Consider the following 21,445-nt stretch of genomic DNA (forward strand, 5'->3'; position numbering starts at 1 on the left):
GAAATGGAAATACCTGTTCCACCACAACACCATTGCCATGGGGATCTACATGCTAATGCATGGAACAGACAAGCTAGAATGACCTAATTTGTGGTATCTTCATAAACCCCACACACCTCCCCAGAGGTGGAGTTGGATGACAGCCCACCTTTTTCAATGAGACACTGTCTACTTCTACCTATTGCAGGAGCCATGCCAGCATTGGATACCAACATGCAACCAGATTAAAGCTTTATGTAGCCACTATTCTAAATGCAAGCAGATTTTTATGGACTTGCAGAATTTAAGTTTGATTTTTCCCACATTTGTTTTCTTATTCCTTATTTCTCCCTCCCAGACAGATGGGCTCTGAAAAGGTACATCTCAAAGAGGTGTTTCCTTCACCCTGCCCCCATCCTATAGGTTTCCCAGAGAAACTAACCATCTGTTGAATTCATTTTTTAACCATTGTATTTTCACTATTTTTACTTTTTAGTATAAAGAGATGTAAATACATTAGTTCAGTGGCAACATAAAAAACACAACAGTATTTTTAAAGTAGCTCTCAGGAAAGAAGATCCTTTATCTTTCATACATTCTTTGATTTAATAAGACATACCTGGGTTTACAAGATCGCACTTTTAAACAGGGGGATGGGCTATAAATCCACAACTTTGTTTTCTGTCATTTAAAAATACAAAATATTATTCTAATGGTTCCATCTGCTTTAACTATTGTTTTGTTTGCAACTACTGCAGCAACTGCAGCCAGAGAAAGAGATGGTGGCACCTAAAAAAAACACCTAGAAGGGCTGCTTTCTTTAGAGCAGAAACACAGAACTTCTTTTTCAAGAAATGATTGATGCTTTTCTGCACAGATTTCCTTGATGATTGTTGAAAACTTTTCAGTGATGGCACTGTTACTGGCAAACCTAATGATTTATTGGAAAGAATAAGAACAGAGCAGTGGCCTCAGAAATGTCACTTGAAGGCCTCTTGATTGATTTTTACAATGATCCCAGAGAACTATTTGTCCTATATTCAAATTATTATTTTTCATTTCTTGTAAAAAGTTACAGCTATACATAGGTTTAAAATTTATTCTGAAAGCAAGAAACAATAGTGTTAGAAAAGAAGGTTGAGTTTGGAGCACAGTAACTAATGTTTCAAAAAAATATGAATCAGCCTACGACAGTCTTAATAAAGAAACATGTGTTTAGCAGGCATTGATCATTGTACCTTGTCACCAAGTCACTCCAATGGATTGAGACTGATCTGCTAGAGTGAAGGATGTGACCAAAGGGTATAAGTATGTCACTTCCAAAACATTTACCTGCCTCAGGCACAGCAGAGTTTTTCCTTAGGTAAATTTTAGGTAATTTTAGGTAAAATTAGGTAATTTTCCTTGGGTAAATTATGTTGTCAAAAATTACAATAGACTAATAATAGTATTTCTTAATATATCACAACTTTGCAAAGCAACAGCAGCTTTACAGAGAGTGAGACTCCATGTGTTTAAAACAACTCTCACGATCACATATGTTGTCAGGCTGCAAGGACAGGGGAAACCACTGAATTTCATTCCCTTCCCTGACAGCTGTGTATTAAATGACTACGTTCCCCCTCCCCAGGGCACAGCATGCTGTCTGCACCAGTGGGAAAGCCCCTCCAAAGGGCAAGCACTGGATAAGGAAGCAAAACACCTGTCATTAGGGCATTTATGTATTTACAGCCCTGGATTTTCTACAGGTTCTAGTTTTTCTATATATAGATTGCTCATTTTCAATAAATTGTTCACACACTTGATATGAAGAGGGTTATTTTACTAATGACTTTGTGGGCATTTTGTATTTATGCCTCATGACAAAGCAAGTATTTTTATACAACCTCCAACACTTTATGCAATTTTTTTTAGTTCTGGATACTTGAGATAACAGCATAGTTTGCAGTCTCAGCAATTGTATGCGAAAAATGATTCTGCCATCAGAATCACAAAATGTTTCCTGACATTTCAGCTTTAATTTCTTTTTCTTACTGTTATTTTAATGATTCTTGTCATTTCATTCATAAACATCTTAAATAATTCCTTTTCCTCTCTAATTGCAAAACTTTTTTTAAGTATATTGAGAGCTCAGCCCATCTTTTCTTAATCATTTTTACTTTTCTTGCTTTCAGTATCTTTGCTGAAATATCCAGTGTTGTGCATCTTTTGAATGAAGCTACACTAGCATCATATAGAGAGAAGTAGTCCTGGCCCATAAGTTTCTGTATAGCTTAGATGCTTTATTGTATTTTTTGTTGTTGGCAACAAAATCATGGCATATAGAATATACCTCACCTTAAATACAAATGAGGATATCTTTCCTGAGAGTGACATTTTTTCCTTATTCATAAAATAAACACTTAACTGTGGTATTTCAGTGCTGATCTTAAAGGGAATAGAAAAATAATTATCCATAAGAAATAAACTCATCTTTTGGATTTTCCTCATCTTTGCAAGACCTCCAGTCTGTCCAGTTTCTGATCTGGTCAGAAAATTATTTTTATCCAATTTCCAAAGCCAGGAAAAAAACTAGTGTATAGAATTCTCTTCAACATATACACACATATCTGACATTTAAAATTTCAGCAAGTAAGATTTGCAGCTTAATTTCACTCTAGAAATGCTGCTTTATAAGGAAGCCACAATTAAAATAATGTGAGGAATATTTTGCTAGTAATTAGCCCGGCTGGCATATGTATGGTTTTAGATACAACAATATTTTTTCTGTATTTAGCTTGTATACACACACACTTCCTTTTTTTGTGTCTTTGCTGTTTTCTTCAAAAAGTACTGTATCAGTGTGAAGTTATTTCTAAGAAAGTAGTAGACACTGAAATCATATGGGACATACATTCATTATTCTGATGCAGTATATCTCCAAGATACAAACATTTAGCTAGGTCTGATGCCAGTTCATGAATTTGAGATTAGGCAACATAATGTTCCATAGCGTCCACACATGTGGGGAACTAGAATAGCTGTAATCAGTCATTAATACCTGGCTAACACTATTTTGTTGAACACTAGAGGGAGATCAAAGCAAAAGAATAAATTAACTAATAGCTTATGGATATTAATCAGAATTGTTTATGAAATTTCAGCTGGTGATAAGATGAAACACCACATATCATAGTATCTTAATTTTTCATCATAGTTATCACATGCCCTTATTTGATATTCTTTTACTTAGATTGTAATTTTAAAGAAAAAAAACTTCGAAGGAAACTGACTGTGTTTATACTAATACCACAATTTAAATTAGTTTTTCTTATGATATAAGTTTATTTCAATGAGCAGATAGAAATTTTATCAACTGAACAATGAAACATAAGCACAGAGTACAGCAATCTCACTGTTCTCTGACCACATGGTACTTTTTTCTAGGATGTACCTACAGCAGTAAGTGGGGGAAACATGTTTCTGAAGGACCTTCTCTGGAAAGAGATCTTTCTGTTAGACCTAAAGGCAAGCAACTGAGACTGTTCATATTCAGGACAGGATGGAAATTATTGCTGTCACCCTTTTGCTATCATCACAGTTGTTGTTTTGTTCAGTGTTTGCTGAGCAAAGTTTGTAACATAAAATGCCTATTTTAAGATACAGACATTTTTTAGTTTTACATGAAAGAAAGTTATCAAATACACACTTTTCGCCCTCTAAGTTACTGCTGGGAAATACCAATACTTTCAGCATGATTCCCAAAGGAAGAGCCCTTGGGGCCTTGAATAGTTTCCTAAGGGGAAGGACCTGGTTATTAAGCCCTAGCAGAGGAAGAACCCTGGCATCTGAGTTTCACAACCAAGGAACTACTCGTGCTGCAGTTTGTACAGAGATTGTTACACTGGTGGGGATGTCTGAGCTGAATGGAAACAGCACAGTGTTGGCACTGGTAGAAATGTAGTTATTGATAAAGAGCTCACAAAGTTAGGGTTAGTTTACCCTGAGTAAACTGCTATGCATGGTAGCCTGCAGCTACCTCACACATCAGCACAGTGTGCTGCAGCCCCAGCACCAACCAGCACCACCAGCTCACCCCATTTTCAGTGTACACCATGGTGTAAGGAGAAAATGTGAAATGAACACACTATTAATTGCTATTGTTACTTAGGGAATGCTATTGTTACTTAGGGAAGAAAAGGTCTGGATAGTCTCAAGGGAGATAACAGGAGTGAGAGGGCAGGAGCAGAAAGAAGCACAGATGGAAAGAGAGAGCAAGAAATTTGACTTTCAGCACAGCAAGCTGCTAAACTGTCTCTGGGCTTGCTGTGAAACCATAACCTCTTACAAAGTTACCAGTCAGCAATCCTCCACACAGAAAAAAAAGAATGCTCCAAGTTTTGCTTCTCAGCTTGGTTCAAAAAGGAGCAATATTTATACATTATTGAAGAACTGTGCTGCCTTTAAAGTTGAGTAGCAACTTCTCAGATGCCTCCTGCACTATAGGGGTCTGTTTAATAAATGGTGATGGGTTTAAAATCTGGGCCATCTGGGAAAACTATTTCCTTCAAGGGTTTAAGAATTGCAGCTGAGGATGTTTCACATATGATCTGCTATTTTTTGCCAAGCAGATTTCTGTCTGGGATTTTTTTATACAGACCATGTTGAGGTACTTAATCATAGTCAACCTAGAAGTCAGTGGGATATTGTGAGTACTCTGAAACGGCCAGTGATCTTCACTTTAGCTATGGACAGAAAACCTAGGGGAGGTTAAGCAGGCAACTTGCAAGCTAACAGAGCCCTTAGGAATCTGTAAATATTCTAGAGTAATTCCTCTGAGTCAGTTAGTTTTAACATCTGTAAAGAACTATACAATGTGCAGGGCAAGGCTGAATCAGGCTCTGCGTGTCCTTTTTCCCTTACTTGCTCAATTCAGGGCTAAGCCCAGAGGGTAGACATAAAGAAATGGCTGTTAGGAAGTGAAGGGAACATCCTGCCCTCATAGCTTTCTTCCTAAAAAAGGTCCAGTCCCCTTTGTGTCCATGAAAGACATTGTTTACCTACTTAAAAAAAAAAAAAAAATTTGGGGAAAAAAAAGGAAAAAAAAAAGGTTGTCTTTTCATTTGTTTTACAGCCTTAAAAACTAAGCCGCCACATCAATGTTTTTAAGTGGCTTGTTTCCTTCTTAAATGCCTGGTACGTCTGGAAAAGCTGGAAACTAGGGAAAAGGTAATTGTCCATAATTTTTCTCGAATGTATTTTGATACAAAACAGTAATAGGTTGAATGGAAGTAACTGAAAAAGTATATAGCTCCCATCCATGGGACTTTCGCTGCCATTTTCAGAAAAAGGTCATCCTAGGCACCACCAGGCAGCATAACTTGTCACACACAGCTTGTCCAGCCCTCCACAAGAGATTAATGTTCCACTATGACCAAGTTTTAGAAGGAGAACTAAGCTGAACAGGTTACCGGGTGTCCTGATGCCTGAGTTACTTTATCTAAACCAATGAGAGTTTATACACTGGATAGCTTTGGGGATAAAATGCTAGACAATGACATGAGAAAGGCATTTGCTAATGTGTTGGAGACTTTTTCAGATTGAGAAAAGGTCACGATATTTCAAGTGCAAGTAAGTACCTCTGTATACACTGAATGGATTGTAAAGTATACTATATATACCTGTGTCTGAAACACAAAATGCTCTTTTTCATTCCTAATAAATTATTTTGTAAAAATAGATATATACACATGGAAAGACAGGGAACTAATACATTTAATGGATCTAGAAACAAATCACTGCATCTACAAAAGTATCTAGGTATCTCAGCCATTTTGTGCATTCCAAAAGCAGAAGAGCCTACTCAATGCCCTTACAGTTTTTATTCACTGCCAGCAAATACAGCTTGGGGTCTCTCCAATAAAGGGAGGTATGGTTTTCTAGTAAAAAATTAATGGATGTAGATGAAAAAAAAAAAAAAAACAACCTGGGAAATTATACAGTGTTTAAGATGAAGTTACTTTTGTTGCTATTACAGCTGACCAGGCCAGTTTATTTAACATTTTAGAATTGAGGGAAGTGTGTTGTTTATTTAATGAATAAGTTTTCATTCACTTAAAAAAATAAAATAAAATCAAGTGCAGACCTATTACTTTCTTTCAGGTGCTAAGTCATTGCATTTCTACTGTAGAGAAAATTCAATTTTTGTAATCAATAAGCACTGGGCATACAGGAAAGAATTATGCTTTTTGTCCAAGGCTAATTCTTCATGCTGCTGGGAGCTCCCAGCACCCACAGAGGCATTCTTAGCTGTGTCACAACCTGAAACACCTAGAGTTGGTTTTTAGATGTGTAATATATTCTATTGCAAACATCAGAGTGTTGTAAAGAGCCAAACCATGATCATGGTGAATGAATACAATTACAACTGACAGATAATCTGAATTCTACTTGTGTCCTAAGTTTGTTCAATATTATCAGTATAGTTCCTGGTACCGGCTTCCAGTCTCAAAGTCTCCTGCTTAGGTAACTACAAATTTAATAGATATTGCTGATAATATTATAAATGTATGCATTTTTAGTAACTTCAGTATTGCCATCAACTCATTGCTCATTATACTAGCTCAGAAGACTGCCTCTTTCTGGATAAATAATGTTTCTGAATATACAATATTAATTAGATGTTGATTTCTCCCTCTAGGACCTAATCTAAACATTAAAAAGAATGGGTTAAGGGTTTTGCACTTTTTCTGGTACAGATACAATTGCAAATGTGTTTCAGACTTAAATGGGCTTTTTTTGTCATTTATTGGCTTTTGACTGTTTTACATTTCTTGCTACAGTCAGGCAAACTTATTCTTAGACTGTGAATGACCTCGAGAAATGTAAAATTCAAACAGTTCAGTCATTACCAGGAAAAAATTGTTGTAGTATAAGGCATTTTTTTATTCTTAAATGTTTGTATTCTATTTTCAACAATTCTGACACATAAACACTAGTTTTGAAAGGCTGATTTCAGATACCTGCAAATGATAAATCTGAGGTCTTTCAGAGGGTGGTGTTGGTACGTGGCATGAACCCTTTATCTAGACAATACAATGATGAAGCAAACTGACAAGTTATTGACAGCAGGGAGGAAATCTGTTGCATTCAGCCTGTCCCTGGTAGTGTAAACAACACAGGAGGGTAAGGATTTTTTTCACCTGATGATTATTTATAACTTCATGTGAAATGACCTTGGCCTTAATTTCTGTAGCCAGTGGAAATATGCATTCAAGCTCCAAGGTGTCTTCTTTTACCATTAGTTTTTAGAACACACTGAGGTTACTCATAATATTCACAACAGCTTTACATCCTGAGTGTAGTCTGTCTGTTCTACACTACTCAGATGTGTTAAACTACTTCATGCACAGTACCTGACAGATCTGCAGCAATGAAAGAATCCTGTAAATGTGGAACTTACTGAAGATGTATGATATAATGTGTATTGCATAGATCAAGCACTGGATTTACTACCTGTGTACAGCACCACATACACAGACATTTCTGCCTGGGAAGTCTGAGACAGAAATATGACTGTGCACCACACTGAAGCATAAGAAAAGCAGATAATTGGCAAGATGCTTGATGGAACCCAAATAAAATAGTGTACAATAGCCATGTATACATGATGAAATGACAGTCTCTGAAATAAGAATGTCTTTTTCTGGCTGTTAAGTGTTTGAAAACAACATTAAGTAGTACAATGTAATTATTCAGTTTATGGTAAATGCGCCCAAACCTTATAAGTGCTCTAACCAAATGCTGTACTTAACATGAAGTTACTATAAAATTATAAGCAGAAGATGTAATATATCATGCCATTCATAATACTATATGTTTTCAGCGAAGGAACCTTCATGTATGTCATGCAGATTATCTTAGCAATATGACTACATAGCAAAGAAGCATTATTGACAAACAGTTCTGAAAGAATAGTGACTGAACTAACGCATTTTTGCCAACTGATTGTCCTGTTTAAATACCATTGAAATGAGGCTTTGTCTGAAGTTTCCTTGTGGACTTTCTATTAAAAGTCAAGATTAAGTTGTTAAACAGAATGCTAGATTAGAAATCATAAAACTTAACTGTGGCAGTAGCTTTAGGTGAGACTAGGAAAAACATATAATTACAAAGACATTGCTGTGCTCTTATTCTTGTTAGCCACTCCCTACTTCACATACCAACAGATGTTGACCCAATTGTCTTTGGGAATGTCCATGTGTGCTGCAGTGCAAATAGTTCATTCATTCCACTACACAGCCTTTGTTTTCAGATAAGTATGGGTACAATTTTGAATTCTTTCTCTTAAGTGAGCTTGTTTCAATTTAATTCATGATGGCTGGTGGTGCAAATCTCAGCATTCTTCATCACAAGTATCACCTGTTTTCCATTGCAAAGTGGCCAACCACAATCACCTGCATTAAGACTAAACACATTCAAGCAGCAGTTCAGCTGCCCCAATTACAGATATCCACTGGCACTTGCAGAAAGCATTGTTTGTATACAAAATAATTAAAACTTTTGACTCCTTCCTTTGAAACAGTAACAGAACGTATTACGGTATTCAGTGGCCCTGACTACCAACAAATGTCCAAAGGAATCTGAGGATTTATTCATATGAAAGTGTCAGACAAAACTGTTTTAAGCTTAAAAACAGAGGGAGAATATATCAGTTCTGTTAAAAAGCGTGGCCTTCCAAACAGCAACTCATATGTGTTTCACAAGTGGGGTTTTCTTCACAAGAAAAAGTGGATCTGATTGTTTATGGGTAATATCCAAGCTAAATGTATATCATATCCATTTATACGTTAATGAAAAACCTAAAAGCCTAGTCCCCTGGAAATGTTCCTATATGCTTTGATGTAGTGTAGATCAGGATCATTACAGAGAAAGGAAAACATCGTCCTGATGTGAAATAACGTTTGGTCTTTCAGACCTTTGTAAAATACAGCCAAGAAAAGTTGTACTTTTGATCTTAATCTGCATTAGAAATATGTTGATTAAATCACAAGACAGTTTCAATTTAAATTAAAAGGAAGCCTCACACTAGTAGCTAACATGCCTCTAAAAACATCAGTATTTATGAATGTTCACATTTAAACTTGAAGGCATTTCATTTCACCATCAACAGTGTGGTGGTAAACATGTTACTGTTCTGGACAACAGTTTATCTTGGCACTGGTCTCATTTGTGTCTAATAATGCAAATCTTTTGAGAAACACCAGACTTTCTCAAAGCAAACAGCTGGACCAGTAAAGGTTGCCAAATTCTTGAAGTCTGTCAGATCAGTTTCAGTAAATGCAAGAAAACTATTGGTAAAGAAAACTACACATATTTTTTAAAACTGCTTTGAAGCTAAAAGAGAATTTACACTTTGTTTTCTTCTAAGGCTCAGCAAAGCCTGGAGCAGCCCTTATTTTACTCAAACCAACTTTTCCTGTCTCTGATGATGATATATGTACATTCCTTTGCAACAGGTGATATTTCATATGCCTATTTTTGCCATGTCTGTGTGGTAAATTTCATCTTGATATTTATGTTTCTATCTGTTTTATTGTAGGAGAAATGCCAAACATTTCAGCTAAGCCTTAAATTGCTTCAGATGTAGGAGAAAGCCTTCATCAAAAGACAAATGATCTGACTGAGAGATCAGCTTCAGAGTAAAGCCAAGCCTGAAAAACAACAACCCAGAATCTTTCCACGACCAGAAGAAATGAGCACTGAGAGACCTTCCAACTTAATCAAACATCCAGGGCAGACAAGCATTCCTTACCTCGAAAACATAACTGATTTCTCCTTAAATATTACTGACTGCACCCAGGTAGTGGTGCCAGAGGAAGTTTTTTTCACTGTTGCTGCTGCTGGAATACTGGAAAATCTGCTTGTCCTTATTGCTGTTTTTAGAAATAAGAATTTGCATTTGCCCATGTACTTCTTCATATGTAGTTTAGCCATTTCAGACATGTTAGGTAGCTTGTACAAAACTCTGGAGAACATCTTTATCATCTTGTGTAAAATGGGGTACCTGACACGTCGCGGGGACTTTGAGAAAAAGCTGGATGATGCCATGGATTCCATGTTCATTCTGTCTTTACTGGGGTCAATTTTCAGCTTGTTAGCTATTGCAGCAGACAGATACATCACTATCTTCTACGCTTTGCGGTACCATAATATCATGACATTAAGAAGGGCCTTGGTTATCTTGGCAATCATTTGGACATTCTGTGCTGGCAGTAGCATTGCCATTGCCCTCTTCTCCTATGAAGCAGCAACAGTCATTCCCTTCACCATCTTGTTCCCTTTGATGATGTTTTTTATACTGTGCCTTTATGTCCATATGTTCCTCCTGGCACGATCTCATGCTAAAAAGATTGCCTCACTGCCAACCAGCACAGTCCATCAGAGAACTAACATGAAAGGAGCCATTACACTGACTATTTTCCTTGGAGTTTTCCTTTGCTGTTGGGCTCCCTTTGTTCTTCACATCCTCTTAGCCAGGTTTTGCCCTCATAACCCATACTGTGCCTGCTACATGTCCATTTTCCATGTCAATGGGACACTTATAATGTGCAATGCGATCATTGACCCAATGATTTTTGCATTCCGAAGCCCAGAATTATGGAGTACATTTAAGAAGATGTTCTGCTGCACCAGGTCAAACTGGAACTGCTAGATGCTTCATGAAAAATGAAGATTATAGAAGCACATCTATAGGGTACTGTGCAACATCAGTTTGCAGAATTAAAAATACCAGCAGTTATAGTCAAAGCAATACTGTGCTTGTAGGACGCTGCCAGAGACTTTCAGAAGGGTACCAAAGAAAGCATAAAAACTAATCATGCACATAAATCTTTGCAAACCAGATCTCCAGAAATAATACTGCTTAAGTTAATTCTGGTGATAATTTTTATGAAAGTAAAAAAATAACTCTATCTTAACTATATTTTGTCATTTCAGAAAAATTCAAATCCAAATATTCTGCATCAAGTATTGCATTACATCAGAGATGAGTTTATGCCAATTCCTTTTATATCAGTAATTTCAGTTTGAGGTGTGTAATACTTTAAAATTCTTTTATTTAAATCACAATCAAATGAGCATTTGTTCCTAAACTGCACATTTATATAAAAGCCTAGGATAAAGTAGAAAATATAGACATGTAATTGAATTTTGCTGGAAAAGTGAATTCATGACTGCTCTTTAACATCTAGTCTCTTTAAAATCATGCAATTAGTGTTCTCTACATCTCAAAAATAATTTTTTGAGTGTAAGCCCAAGAGAAGATATTTTGGTTTGAAAACTATTTTTAGTGACTTAAGAGTTTTTCCAGACATAAAGTTGTTGTGGCAGCAAAGATGTGGTTTGAATTTTAAAATGACAAAGCCAGGTCTGCACTAGCAAAGGGCTAAGCTTGCCATGACCCCATTGGAAGTCCCTGGTCCAGTTTGCATTAATAAAATAATAAACTTTGCAGACAGTAAAATAAATTTGATTCGGCCATGAATTTCTAAACATACTACAACAAAGAACTGAAAAAACAAAATACCAGACACAAAATTCAAAGACCTCCAAGGAAGTCAGCCACTGGAATAAGGAGCCAGCTAGCCAGTCTGGAAGGATGCTACAAAACAGTTCGTAATTTACAAAATCCTAGTGAGAAATTTTTGAATTGTCTCTGCCAAAATAATACAAAACTTTAAGGCAGAATAGTTTTCAACGGCAAAATATCCTGAAGCAGTCCAGAGCATATGGTGAGAAATTAACCTCGCAATAACTCAGTGGAGTTAGTCAGCTGTGCCAGAAAGAATGTTTAGTAAGAGACAGCCATGAAACTAAGAAAGCCAAAGCACAGCTAGAACAAGGAGGGGAAAAGATAAAACCTTTTAGAATTCATAGATAAATAGAAGAATTTACTCTGACGGAACACTAAGTACAACAGGAATTTCAAGATATATGGAATATCTACCAAACCATACATATTCAGGTGGACTTAGGCTTACAGATAAAGATATAACAAAAGGACAATAAACCTGAAAGTCTCTATAGAACCAAGCAAAGAAAATATCTTTAATGAGAAAAGAGATACTAAAATGAAAATTTTTCAAACCTATATATTTACCAAAAAAAAAGGTTTATCTATGAAATGCAAGTTCAGAAAGGAGTACAGATATAATCACACATTTTACTTTAATGAGAATTTTTCATTTCCATCAAAAGTAGAACAAATATAGAGCTGCACAGCAGGAAATTACTTTTAAATTAAATTTAAAAATTATACAATACTAAAGGCAAGGCAAAACAAAAGACCTACAGTACCATAATACCCTGTGCACATAGTTTATGTGCTTCAAAATGTTAAAAAGTATTCATCAGAAAATTGTGATTTAGGCAGCCCCTATGTTAACTCTGCAACACATTAAATACCTACTAAATAAACCTTAACTCAGAACTTTATTTTTCACCTACTTCACTAAAACAGACATAGTTAAGAGAGGTAAGTAGTATCCACTATGTTACAATTCACTGCATCTTGTTAGGAAGTCCACTCTAACTCCACAGATGCAAGGCCTCCGTGTTCAGAACGAGGTCTCCAAATGAAATTTTTAATAAAATATGTGCAATAATTAACCTCATAACTTCTAAACACAGAGAAGTAATCCTTAAAGAAAACACTGTACATTTAGCACTGCAAAGAGGAACATTCAAAACAGACTCATGTCAAAATCTAAAATTCAGCAGTAAAACACATCATTGAAATGCTGTATAAAGTACTCCCTGTCTTGTGGAGATGCTGACAGTTAGGGCTGGGAAAGGGACAAATGTGAGACCCCAGGCTGGGCATGGACATGGCTATAGCAGGCCCCAGACTGAGCCGCCTGCTTTCTCCTACCACACCAGCCACGTGGCAGCTCAGGGTAGTCCTGAGGCAAGTGTGGCTTGGCCTGGAGGAAACAGGACAACTTGGACCTGGCTGCCTTCAGCCCTCAAGTGACTGCCCTCACCTACACAAGAGCCTCAGGAACTGGCTGGTTCTAGCCTTCCTTGCAGCATGCCCAAGCCCAGGGAAAGAGGAGGGGGAGCAGTTGCTCACAGACCCTAGGAGCCAGAGCCCAGCTTTCATCCCTGCACTGCCAGCACTTTGCTTTGCAACAAGGACCTGGGCTCCTACCTTGCCACCAAGCCTGGTCTGCAGGCCATGCCCAGGGGAGAGTGGCCAGAGGCAACAGTGTTGGACAAGGCACAATTCCTACCCTCATCCTACATGTCCAGCCGGTCTTATGGGTTTCCCTACTGCCCTATGTAAGCTGCAGCCTCAAGAAATGGCTGGGAGTGGTGGCACTCTACTGCCACGGTCCCAGACCTACACCAGAAGCCCTCAGACAGCCTGTGTGGTGCACAGACTGCTCACCAACATCTGGACTCACTTTGTCCCTTTCATTATCCACAGCTCAGCCTCAGCCTTGGCCTAAAACACCAAGAACTTAAAATACAGAATCCATCCTACAAGCACACGTTTAATCCCCTTCCTCTTGGCCCTACGTCAAGGGCAGAGCAAACTGTCCTCCAGTAACCCAGCATCTGTCCACTCCTTCCCACACTGTCCCAGTGTCTTTCTCAGCACCATCCCCAAGCCTCCAGCCACCTGAAAAACACAGAGCAGCCATGGTCATGTCTGTTATGGCCCAGTGAGATTTTTCTTAACATGTAGCTTGTTAAAACAAGGAGCCTCCACTTAGGCAGCAAATTTTTGGCAGGTTTTGTCCCACACTGTTTTCTATGACTTGAAAGTATTATGCAGTTACTGACATTGGATCTCAAATTGCCACGAGATCCAAGAACTGTCTGGAACTGGTTCCCACCTGATGCTGCCAGGAGTTAAATGCCTAATCTTTGCAGCCTACCTGGTCTCATCTGTGGATAGTCAGAACACTCCAAAACATTTGTTCATGTCGGGATGCCAGAGCAACAACTAAACTAAGGGTTTGAAGTTACATCTTTAAACTGATGGTAGAAACTTGATGGCTGTTACCGTTAAACTCTATGTTTAATACACAGCCAGCCAGCAAGATTGGGAAAAAACACTACACAAGCGGATATAAGACAAAGCACAGAGATAGCAAGGTTGTAAATTATGAGAACTGTCTGTTGTCTATTTTTAATGTGTTCAAAACAACAGAACTTGCCATGTTCTCTGTGTAAATTTCTAAGAAATGCAGATCCTATGTATTCATAATACAGCTGAAATCTACATCACAATATTGGCTCTCAAACTGAGCCTAAGGGTTATATAAAGAAGTCAATATAAAATTCAAAAGACACATATAAAAAATTTTTAGTTTTTCTTCACTTTGCAGCTGTTATGATTAAATAGTGCATTCTTTTAAAAATATATCCTCTCTGGGAAGGCAGGAGGAAGAGCACAAAATATTCTTGAATAAAAAAGCTTCTAGAAAGATTTTAATTTTCAAGTCTGCCAGCAGTTGTTGCATGTCAGCAGATGGGTAAATCTCTGTATGTTATCTTCTAATTGGCTGTAAAATTCATTTGCATTTTAGCGGTTGTGCAGTCTCCAAGCAAATAAGTTTTCCTGTTTCACAAACTAATGTCGCCATATATTTTCCTGTGTTGCTCTTTGAACAGGTTCCTTAAGCAATGGTTTGTGAAACCTTCATTGTATTGTACTGAAGTCACTCTTGAAACTATAGTCTGATATATTAATGCATAATAGTGGACACCTTTCTCAGATTTTGGGACTTCTGCCCAGATTTAGATTACAAGTATTTGGGAGGCAGAACTTGTACCTTATCTTTGGAAGAAATAAGTTCATCTTGGATCCTACCAGAACCTAGTAAGTCTGGAAGGAAAATCCAGTCCCTTGAAAATCACAGGCAACACTACAATTGTTGTTTCATTTGGAAGGGCCCATGGAACTTCACATGCCTGTGGCACCAAAACATTTCTTAGTCAATTACTGCAAAACCAAAGAAGAAAAGCTCCTCCTCTGTTTCTGTTGTTTTGAACTGAACCTCATGTTCAGGAACAAAGTGAACAAATCTGATAAAGGCACCCAGGGGAAATAATTCCGCTGAAGCAGTCGGGATGCCAGTGAGGGAGAGACTTGCAGAGCAGTTTGGGTTTGTTCACAAAATAGCAAGACAAACATAGTTTATTTGTGAGAAAATATAGTTTAGAGTTTATTTCTGTGAGAAAAATCTGGTTTCTATGAATTATGGTACTGGGAAAGACTTTCAGAAAAATAGGTGTCTTGGGCTTCTATTAGCTAAACAAAATTTCATTTTTTCAAACAATATTAAAGTAACTGGAAAAGAAATTTGACTTGAAGTGCAGAGCACTGTCAAAAGCAAGAAATATTTGTTTATAATATTTGTTTATAATATGAGTTGGGGCAAATGTTAGCCTTCTCTTTTTAAACATCTCAAGTAAGATATGTCAGCTAAAATTACAGGCAAGAAAAGAGTAAAAGGATCTTAAGGTTTCTATTTATTGTGAGACCTAATGCTGCTTGTACTAGTACTAAATTGTGATTATGTTTACAACCTTCTCAATTTCACTGATTTTTTTTTATTTAGTTTAGCCTTGGAGGCTTGGAACTTTCATTACTTTTGTTTCAGTACTAAAGATCAACATTTCAAGCCAATACTTTTTGTAAAAAGTCATTTTGAGTCAGATTTGAACTAAACTCTTCAAATGATACATTTATTCAGACAGTATCTATTCCCCAAGTAGGCACATGATCTGGTTTTGAATTCTCTCAAGACAATTACAGCAGATAGATGTCTACGAAGATATTTTGTGTTCATCATTTGATAGTGCTTTCATATGGCTTTGTTTGAAGTGTCACTTTTACAGAAGACACAATGCCGTTGTGAGCTTCTGATTCAAAGAGAAGGACTTACAGGACAATTCTGTAGAAAACGAGTGTGACCATTTCAGAAAACTTTTCATGTCCACTTGAAAGCAGTTTTCTTATGTCTGCAAATCCCTTCAAATTACTGCTGTAACACAAAGTTCGTACTATGGAACTGTCACACATACTCTAATGAATAACCACCATTATTTAACAAGTAATTCTGGATAAGCAAGCTGGAGTACAAATGCTTAATGAATAATTAAAATTATTTATTTCTTTCCATATATATATTTATTTTTTACATTAAGGCCATGAGATAAGTTTCTTACTTCACATTCCGTTGCTTCAGCAGCACCTTCACACTACCATTTATTACAATTTCTCTCCTTCAACCATTACACCTAAACTTCATGAAGGTAGAGCTAGTCAAAAACCATTTGCTAACAGGAGGAGTTACTCCACTGGCAACTTCACACCCTCTGACATACTGACCAAGGATGGAAGAAATGGGGCGTGTGGCCTGGCTGGACGGCTGTATTGACCGTTCAGCTGCAGTGAGGCAGGTGCATGGTTATCATGGATACCCAAATGGCCCCTTTGGCAGTATTGTTGTATAGGAAGGTTTCCAAAACAAAAAAGCAGGCTTCACTGCATGCAGCTTTACAGATCAACAACTTGTTTCAGTGTCATGGTCTTGAGGCACTGCCAGGTCTGACTGTCCCTGCCCACCCCTGGGGATCCCCCAACTCTGCTTGTGGCCCAGAATCCCATTTCAGCCCCCCAGAGCCGTCGGTCCCTGCCTCAGCAATCCTGCAGCAGGGCTGGTGTCCAGATCCCCACAGCTCTACCCTGCCCAGCCATGGGTCCTGCCGAGCCAGGCCCACCTGTGGACCTAGTCCTGGACCAGCCTCAGCCCATCCCTAGGGAAGTGTCCGATGCCCAGGGCTGGGCTGCCTTGCTCCTGTCTAGGGTGGTGGGACAAGCCCTGGCTGCCAGGCAGGTCCAGCCCTGATGGACCCCAGAGGAGCCCCATGGCCACCAGCCCCCACAGCACCCTGACTTTAAGCTGTTAGTTACAAGCAGGCAGCCAAGATCCACTTCCACAGAATCTGGAACCACACAGGAGCCTCTGTAGCATAGCATGAGAATGCTGGGCTCTGCAGGGAGCCTCAGTGTCAGCATAACACCATGTACTTTAATACAGTCTCTAAAGCCAGCAAGAAATGTCTTCAGCCCCTTTAAAATCCTATCACATAAGTTATTCTGGCTGATCATCCCTTGCGGACAATTTAAATTTGGTCTCAGTGCTTGGTGGCATTATAAGTCTAAGGTAGATGTCTTCCAATTCAAAACTAGTTTCCCAGTCCCAGGGACTCCTGCGGCTACTCGCTTTCAAAACCAATTGATATTATCCACCATGCTAAAGATGCATTTGAGCTTTCGTTTGAATTTTAAAGAATGATCTACAGAGTCTGCTTCACTGATGTACCACTTCAGTCTTACAGTCTTACATTTTCATTTACTTGAGAAATGAAACCACAGCCAAGAAATTTGGGTAATCGCGTCATCTGGTGTGACAGATAAATCTGTCTTAACTGCCAGTCTGTGCAATGAGGAAAAAAAAGGGAGAGAGAAAAAAACTTCTTTCTTCAGCCTGGTACAGAGCGGTCCATGTCGGAGGGCAAGCTGGGAGGAACTGATGGAAGCCTGAGGTCTCTCATCTGCACTTAGCTTCCTCTCAGATCACAGCAGAGTCTTTGGAAGAGGGTGAATTTGGATAAAATGCAGCTGCTGGCTCCTGGATGAGCAGGCAGCTGAAAGAAGCACAGTCTTGCAAGCAAGAGCTGACTGGTTAATAAGGAGCTGAGACTGGCAGGGTTTCCCATTAAAGGACCCAGTACTAGGGGTTGTTAGAAGTCTGGGAACAGGCTCAGGGAAAAGGGTCACTGAAGATTAATCTTTTTTTTTTTTTTTTTTTTTTTTAAATAAGGATGTGAAATGAACTAAATCAATTCTTTAGTCTTTTTCTACACATAGTGGTCTTTACTGAAGTCTTTGTCTGGGTGGGTCAGGAGTATCAGGGGCATGAGAAAGCTCATCAGGCGGAGGGCTCCCTGATCTCCCAGGCTGCAAATGTTGCCAACAAAGCCAGGGTCAGGCTAGGAGGAAAGAAGGCACAGAAGAAACAAGTAATTTCTAGGATTGGGTAGGACAGCCTGGAAGTAAGCACAGCAGAGAAAGAAACGGTTGGAGAGGACATATTCACCTTGCACTGCTACAAAGAAGTGTGCAGACCTGAGAGAGAAGCAGAAATGAAGAAAATAAGATTCAGAGTCAGAAGAAGCAAAAGAATGTTGAGATGTGAGTGAAAGGACAAAGATATGTCCAGAACAGGGCTTTTGTTCTTGATTTGCAATAACAACCAATAATTGGGGGGGTGTGGGGGTGTGTGTCAGCTGCATTTTCTGTTTGATATTGATGTGTTGGGTGCAAGTGCTCAGGTCCTGGAAGTTGAGGGGAGCTGCAGGAGTGGCCTTTGTGGAGAGAGGCTGGAGGTGTCCTGTGCCCAATAGCCAGTTCCAGCCAGGTCTGAAGGATCCAACACAGGGCACAGCTGAGCACTTCATGGTTGCACCTCTGTGAAAATGTGCTTATGAGTAAAAACGCTGTGCAGCAGATGTGAGAAAAGAGTTGGGGGAAAATGTGAGAGAAACAGCCCTGTAGACACCAAAGCTAGAGAAGAAGGAGGCTGAGGAGGTGCTACAGGCACTGGAACGGAGACTCCCCTGCAGCCTGTGGAGAGACCATGGTGAAGCAGGTAGTTCCCTGAAGCCCTTGGAGGTGACCATGCAGAAGCAGCTATTCACACTGCATGCAGTCCATGGAGGACTCTGCTGGAACAGCTGGGTATTTCCTGAAGGAACTGCAACCTGTGAAAAGCCCATGCTGGAGCAGGTTTACCCTGAAGGGCTGCAGCCCACTGAAGAGGACACATGCTGGAGCAGAAGATACATACGAGTAGGAAGGAGTGGCAGAGAGGAACTGCTATGGACCAACCACAACCCCCATTCCCCATTCCATTTCAAGGCAGAGGAGGACATAGAGGAGTCAGGAAGTTGAGCCTGAAAAGAAGGGTGGGGTGGGGGGAAGGTCTTTTTAGTTTTGTCTTTGTTTCTTGCCATCATACTCTGTTTCAATTGTCAATAAATTAATTTTGCTGAGGCTGAGTCAGTTTTGCCTATGACAGTAACTGATAAGAAATCTACCTGTCTGTATCTTGACCCACAAGCTTTTTTCACCTTATTTTCTCCCCCTGTCCTGTTGAGGAAAGGAAGTGAGAGAGCAACTGGGTGGGCATCTGGCAGCAAGCCAAGGTCAGCCCACCACAATCAATTAATCCTAAAAATTAGGATTAACAGTTCTCCTAGAGATCAGATGCAATAGGATTGCAAGTATGGGCAAACCTCAGGTGAAGGAAATGGAGTGCTGTAGACTAGTTTCTTGAACTTGCACGAGCTTTCATGGATATCCCAATCTGAAGCATCTTTAAGTGCTGTCACAATGACAGGAAAACACTTAAGGCTAACTGATGAATAAATCACAGATAAAAATGTTAAAATGAGTTCTGTGAATAAACCTTTGGCATCCTTTTACCTCAAAGCACTGGGACAAACTAAATAAATCTCTTTCCAGATGGTGAGAGTAAACTTTTCAGGTATACATGGCTTCGTGTGCTGAGTACCAACTGCCAGCTTTCTGCCATCAGATGGTGAAAACTGGGTGAAAATTCCTCTGACTGTTAGAAGACAATCTGAATTAAATAAAGAGGTGATTTAAAATTGGGCTCAGAGCTTAGTATTATTGCCTTGATAGTGCCCAATAAAATCTGAACATTCAGGAATAATATTTTATATTGAAAATGCACACCAGTAGCTTCTTATAACAGGATATTGTGTGACAGCTGGTCAGGAGTGTTCTCAAAATGGTCCATATATTTACTGTTTATTTAACTGCTGTTCAAGCTCAAACCCTGTCATCTTTCAGAACTAATGTCAGTCTCAGCATGTCAAAGGCAAAATTTTCTGACAATACTCAAGCAAGATACAGGCAAGTATCTTTCTTGGCTGTATCTTCTTTTTCTTGCTGCAAGATACAGGCAGAGCTGACACAGCCTGTGAAGCAGTTATTTCTGTTTGACATATTAGTGCCAGAGCTACAGTACCACATGGCAAAAAGAGCACTTGCCTCAGAAATCCCAGTGAAGAGGTGGCTAATAAGGAAAAAATATTTTGACCACCAGCTGCCATTACTTCTGCCAAGGAGGAAAGTCATCAGTGGTGGCAGTAGCTAGGAGTGCCCAGTGCCTGGAAGGAATGGTGAAGCTGTGACTAGCTCTTTCACCGTGATCTCTTGTTGTGGTTCTTCTCAATGCCATGCCACAAAGTAATTGAAACATTTGTACGTATCTTCACAGACATACAGATATACTTTCTTCATACTGCTTTATTCATAAAGGTTCTTTCAGCTCACACAGGCTTTCTCTCTCAGTCCTGCATCCATTTGATTTAGTGACCAAAGAAGCCTTAAAGTACATTTCCTGTGTTATCTCTTTGGATACGTGTAAATAAAGGGATACTGTACCTCATGGAAGAATTGAAAACAGGCCCTGAAGAATCTATAATGTAAACAGGGTTTACAATGGTTTAATTATTAATTTATTTTTTATTTCCTTCCCCATATCTTCCAAAAATATTTGGTTTCTTCCTTAAATCATTGTCATAAAATTGCCACGATCCTGGTCCCTGTTAATGTATCATGTCTGGGAGTCAGAGTCAGATTAAGTGTTCTGTTTCTGGTATTTCAAAAGTAACCCAATAATTTAAAATTTAAAGCATGTACATTCATTTGAAATTCAGATGTTGAGGTTTCAAAAATATTTCATGCATCATACCTGCAAAATGCTTTGTATCTATTCCATAACTAAATACCTGACAGTACACTTTCCTCAGCTGATTGTCCTCCCATCAGCTAAAGCATGATGATAGATTTTAGCTTAAATGACTAAAATTACCAACGTAGTATCTGTACCAACATTCATTAGCCTATTCAAATGTTTGTTTCCTTGCATTTGTAACAGAAAATGTGAGTAAAAGGCAGTACTCTGAAATAAAAGATTGTAGGACTGAATAAAATAAAAGACTTTCGTGGAATTTGGTGCCTAAAACAGGATCGCCTACAGCTGTTTCTGTTTTGTTGGCAAGCAAATGCACACCAGCTTGGTGACGCAAGCAACACCCATGAAATGGAAGAACAAGATTCACATTCTTCTTATACAGAGAGAATTCAAAACCTCATCAATAGTCTTTCTAAAGCAACTGTTGGGCCATAGGGCTTTATGAAGGTAGAAAATTTCTGGTTGCTATGCCTTGAAGATGTTCCTGCTGTTGAAACTGTGCAGTGAAGAAACCAGCATTCACTGGAGTGGGCGAAGAGAGAGACTTGTGCGTCAGAAACACCTCTGCAGGTCAAAGGAGCTCTGTGACTCCGGGCCTCCTCCCTGTGCTGCTGACATAC

At 38.8% G+C, this 21,445-nt stretch overlaps 1 protein-coding gene and 1 long non-coding RNA gene across 3 annotated transcripts in view; one reads left to right on the forward strand and one right to left on the reverse strand.

Annotated features, from left to right (window-relative positions):
* LOC121085401 overlaps nt 1–21,445 on the reverse strand; it is a 99,668-nt gene that overhangs the window by 66,242 nt on the left and 11,981 nt on the right. Inside the window, exon 4 of one of the 2 annotated variants that reach the window (XR_005827042.1) lies at nt 20,409–20,546. The exons of the other annotated variant lie outside the window; for it this stretch is intronic. This is a non-coding gene — a long non-coding RNA (uncharacterized LOC121085401). Of the gene's footprint in view, nt 1–20,408; nt 20,547–21,445 lie in introns of those variants that run through there. 2 annotated transcript variants of the gene reach the window in all.
* MC2R (melanocortin 2 receptor) lies at nt 9,564–10,736 on the forward strand. The gene has a single exon (XM_040588031.1). It carries the CDS (start codon nt 9,713–9,715, stop codon nt 10,670–10,672), a length of 960 nt encoding a protein of 319 aa, XP_040443965.1. The 5' UTR covers nt 9,564–9,712; the 3' UTR covers nt 10,673–10,736.

Source organism: Falco naumanni, chromosome 3 (genome assembly GCF_017639655.2).
Source record: "Falco naumanni isolate bFalNau1 chromosome 3, bFalNau1.pat, whole genome shotgun sequence".
NCBI classification, from domain to species: Eukaryota; Metazoa; Chordata; class Aves; order Falconiformes; family Falconidae; genus Falco; species Falco naumanni.

Excerpts from the sequence above, each read along its gene's own strand:
- MC2R (XM_040588031.1), top strand. The coding sequence starts at position 9,713 with ATGAGCACTGAGAGACCTTCCAACTTAATCAAACATCCAGGGCAGACA.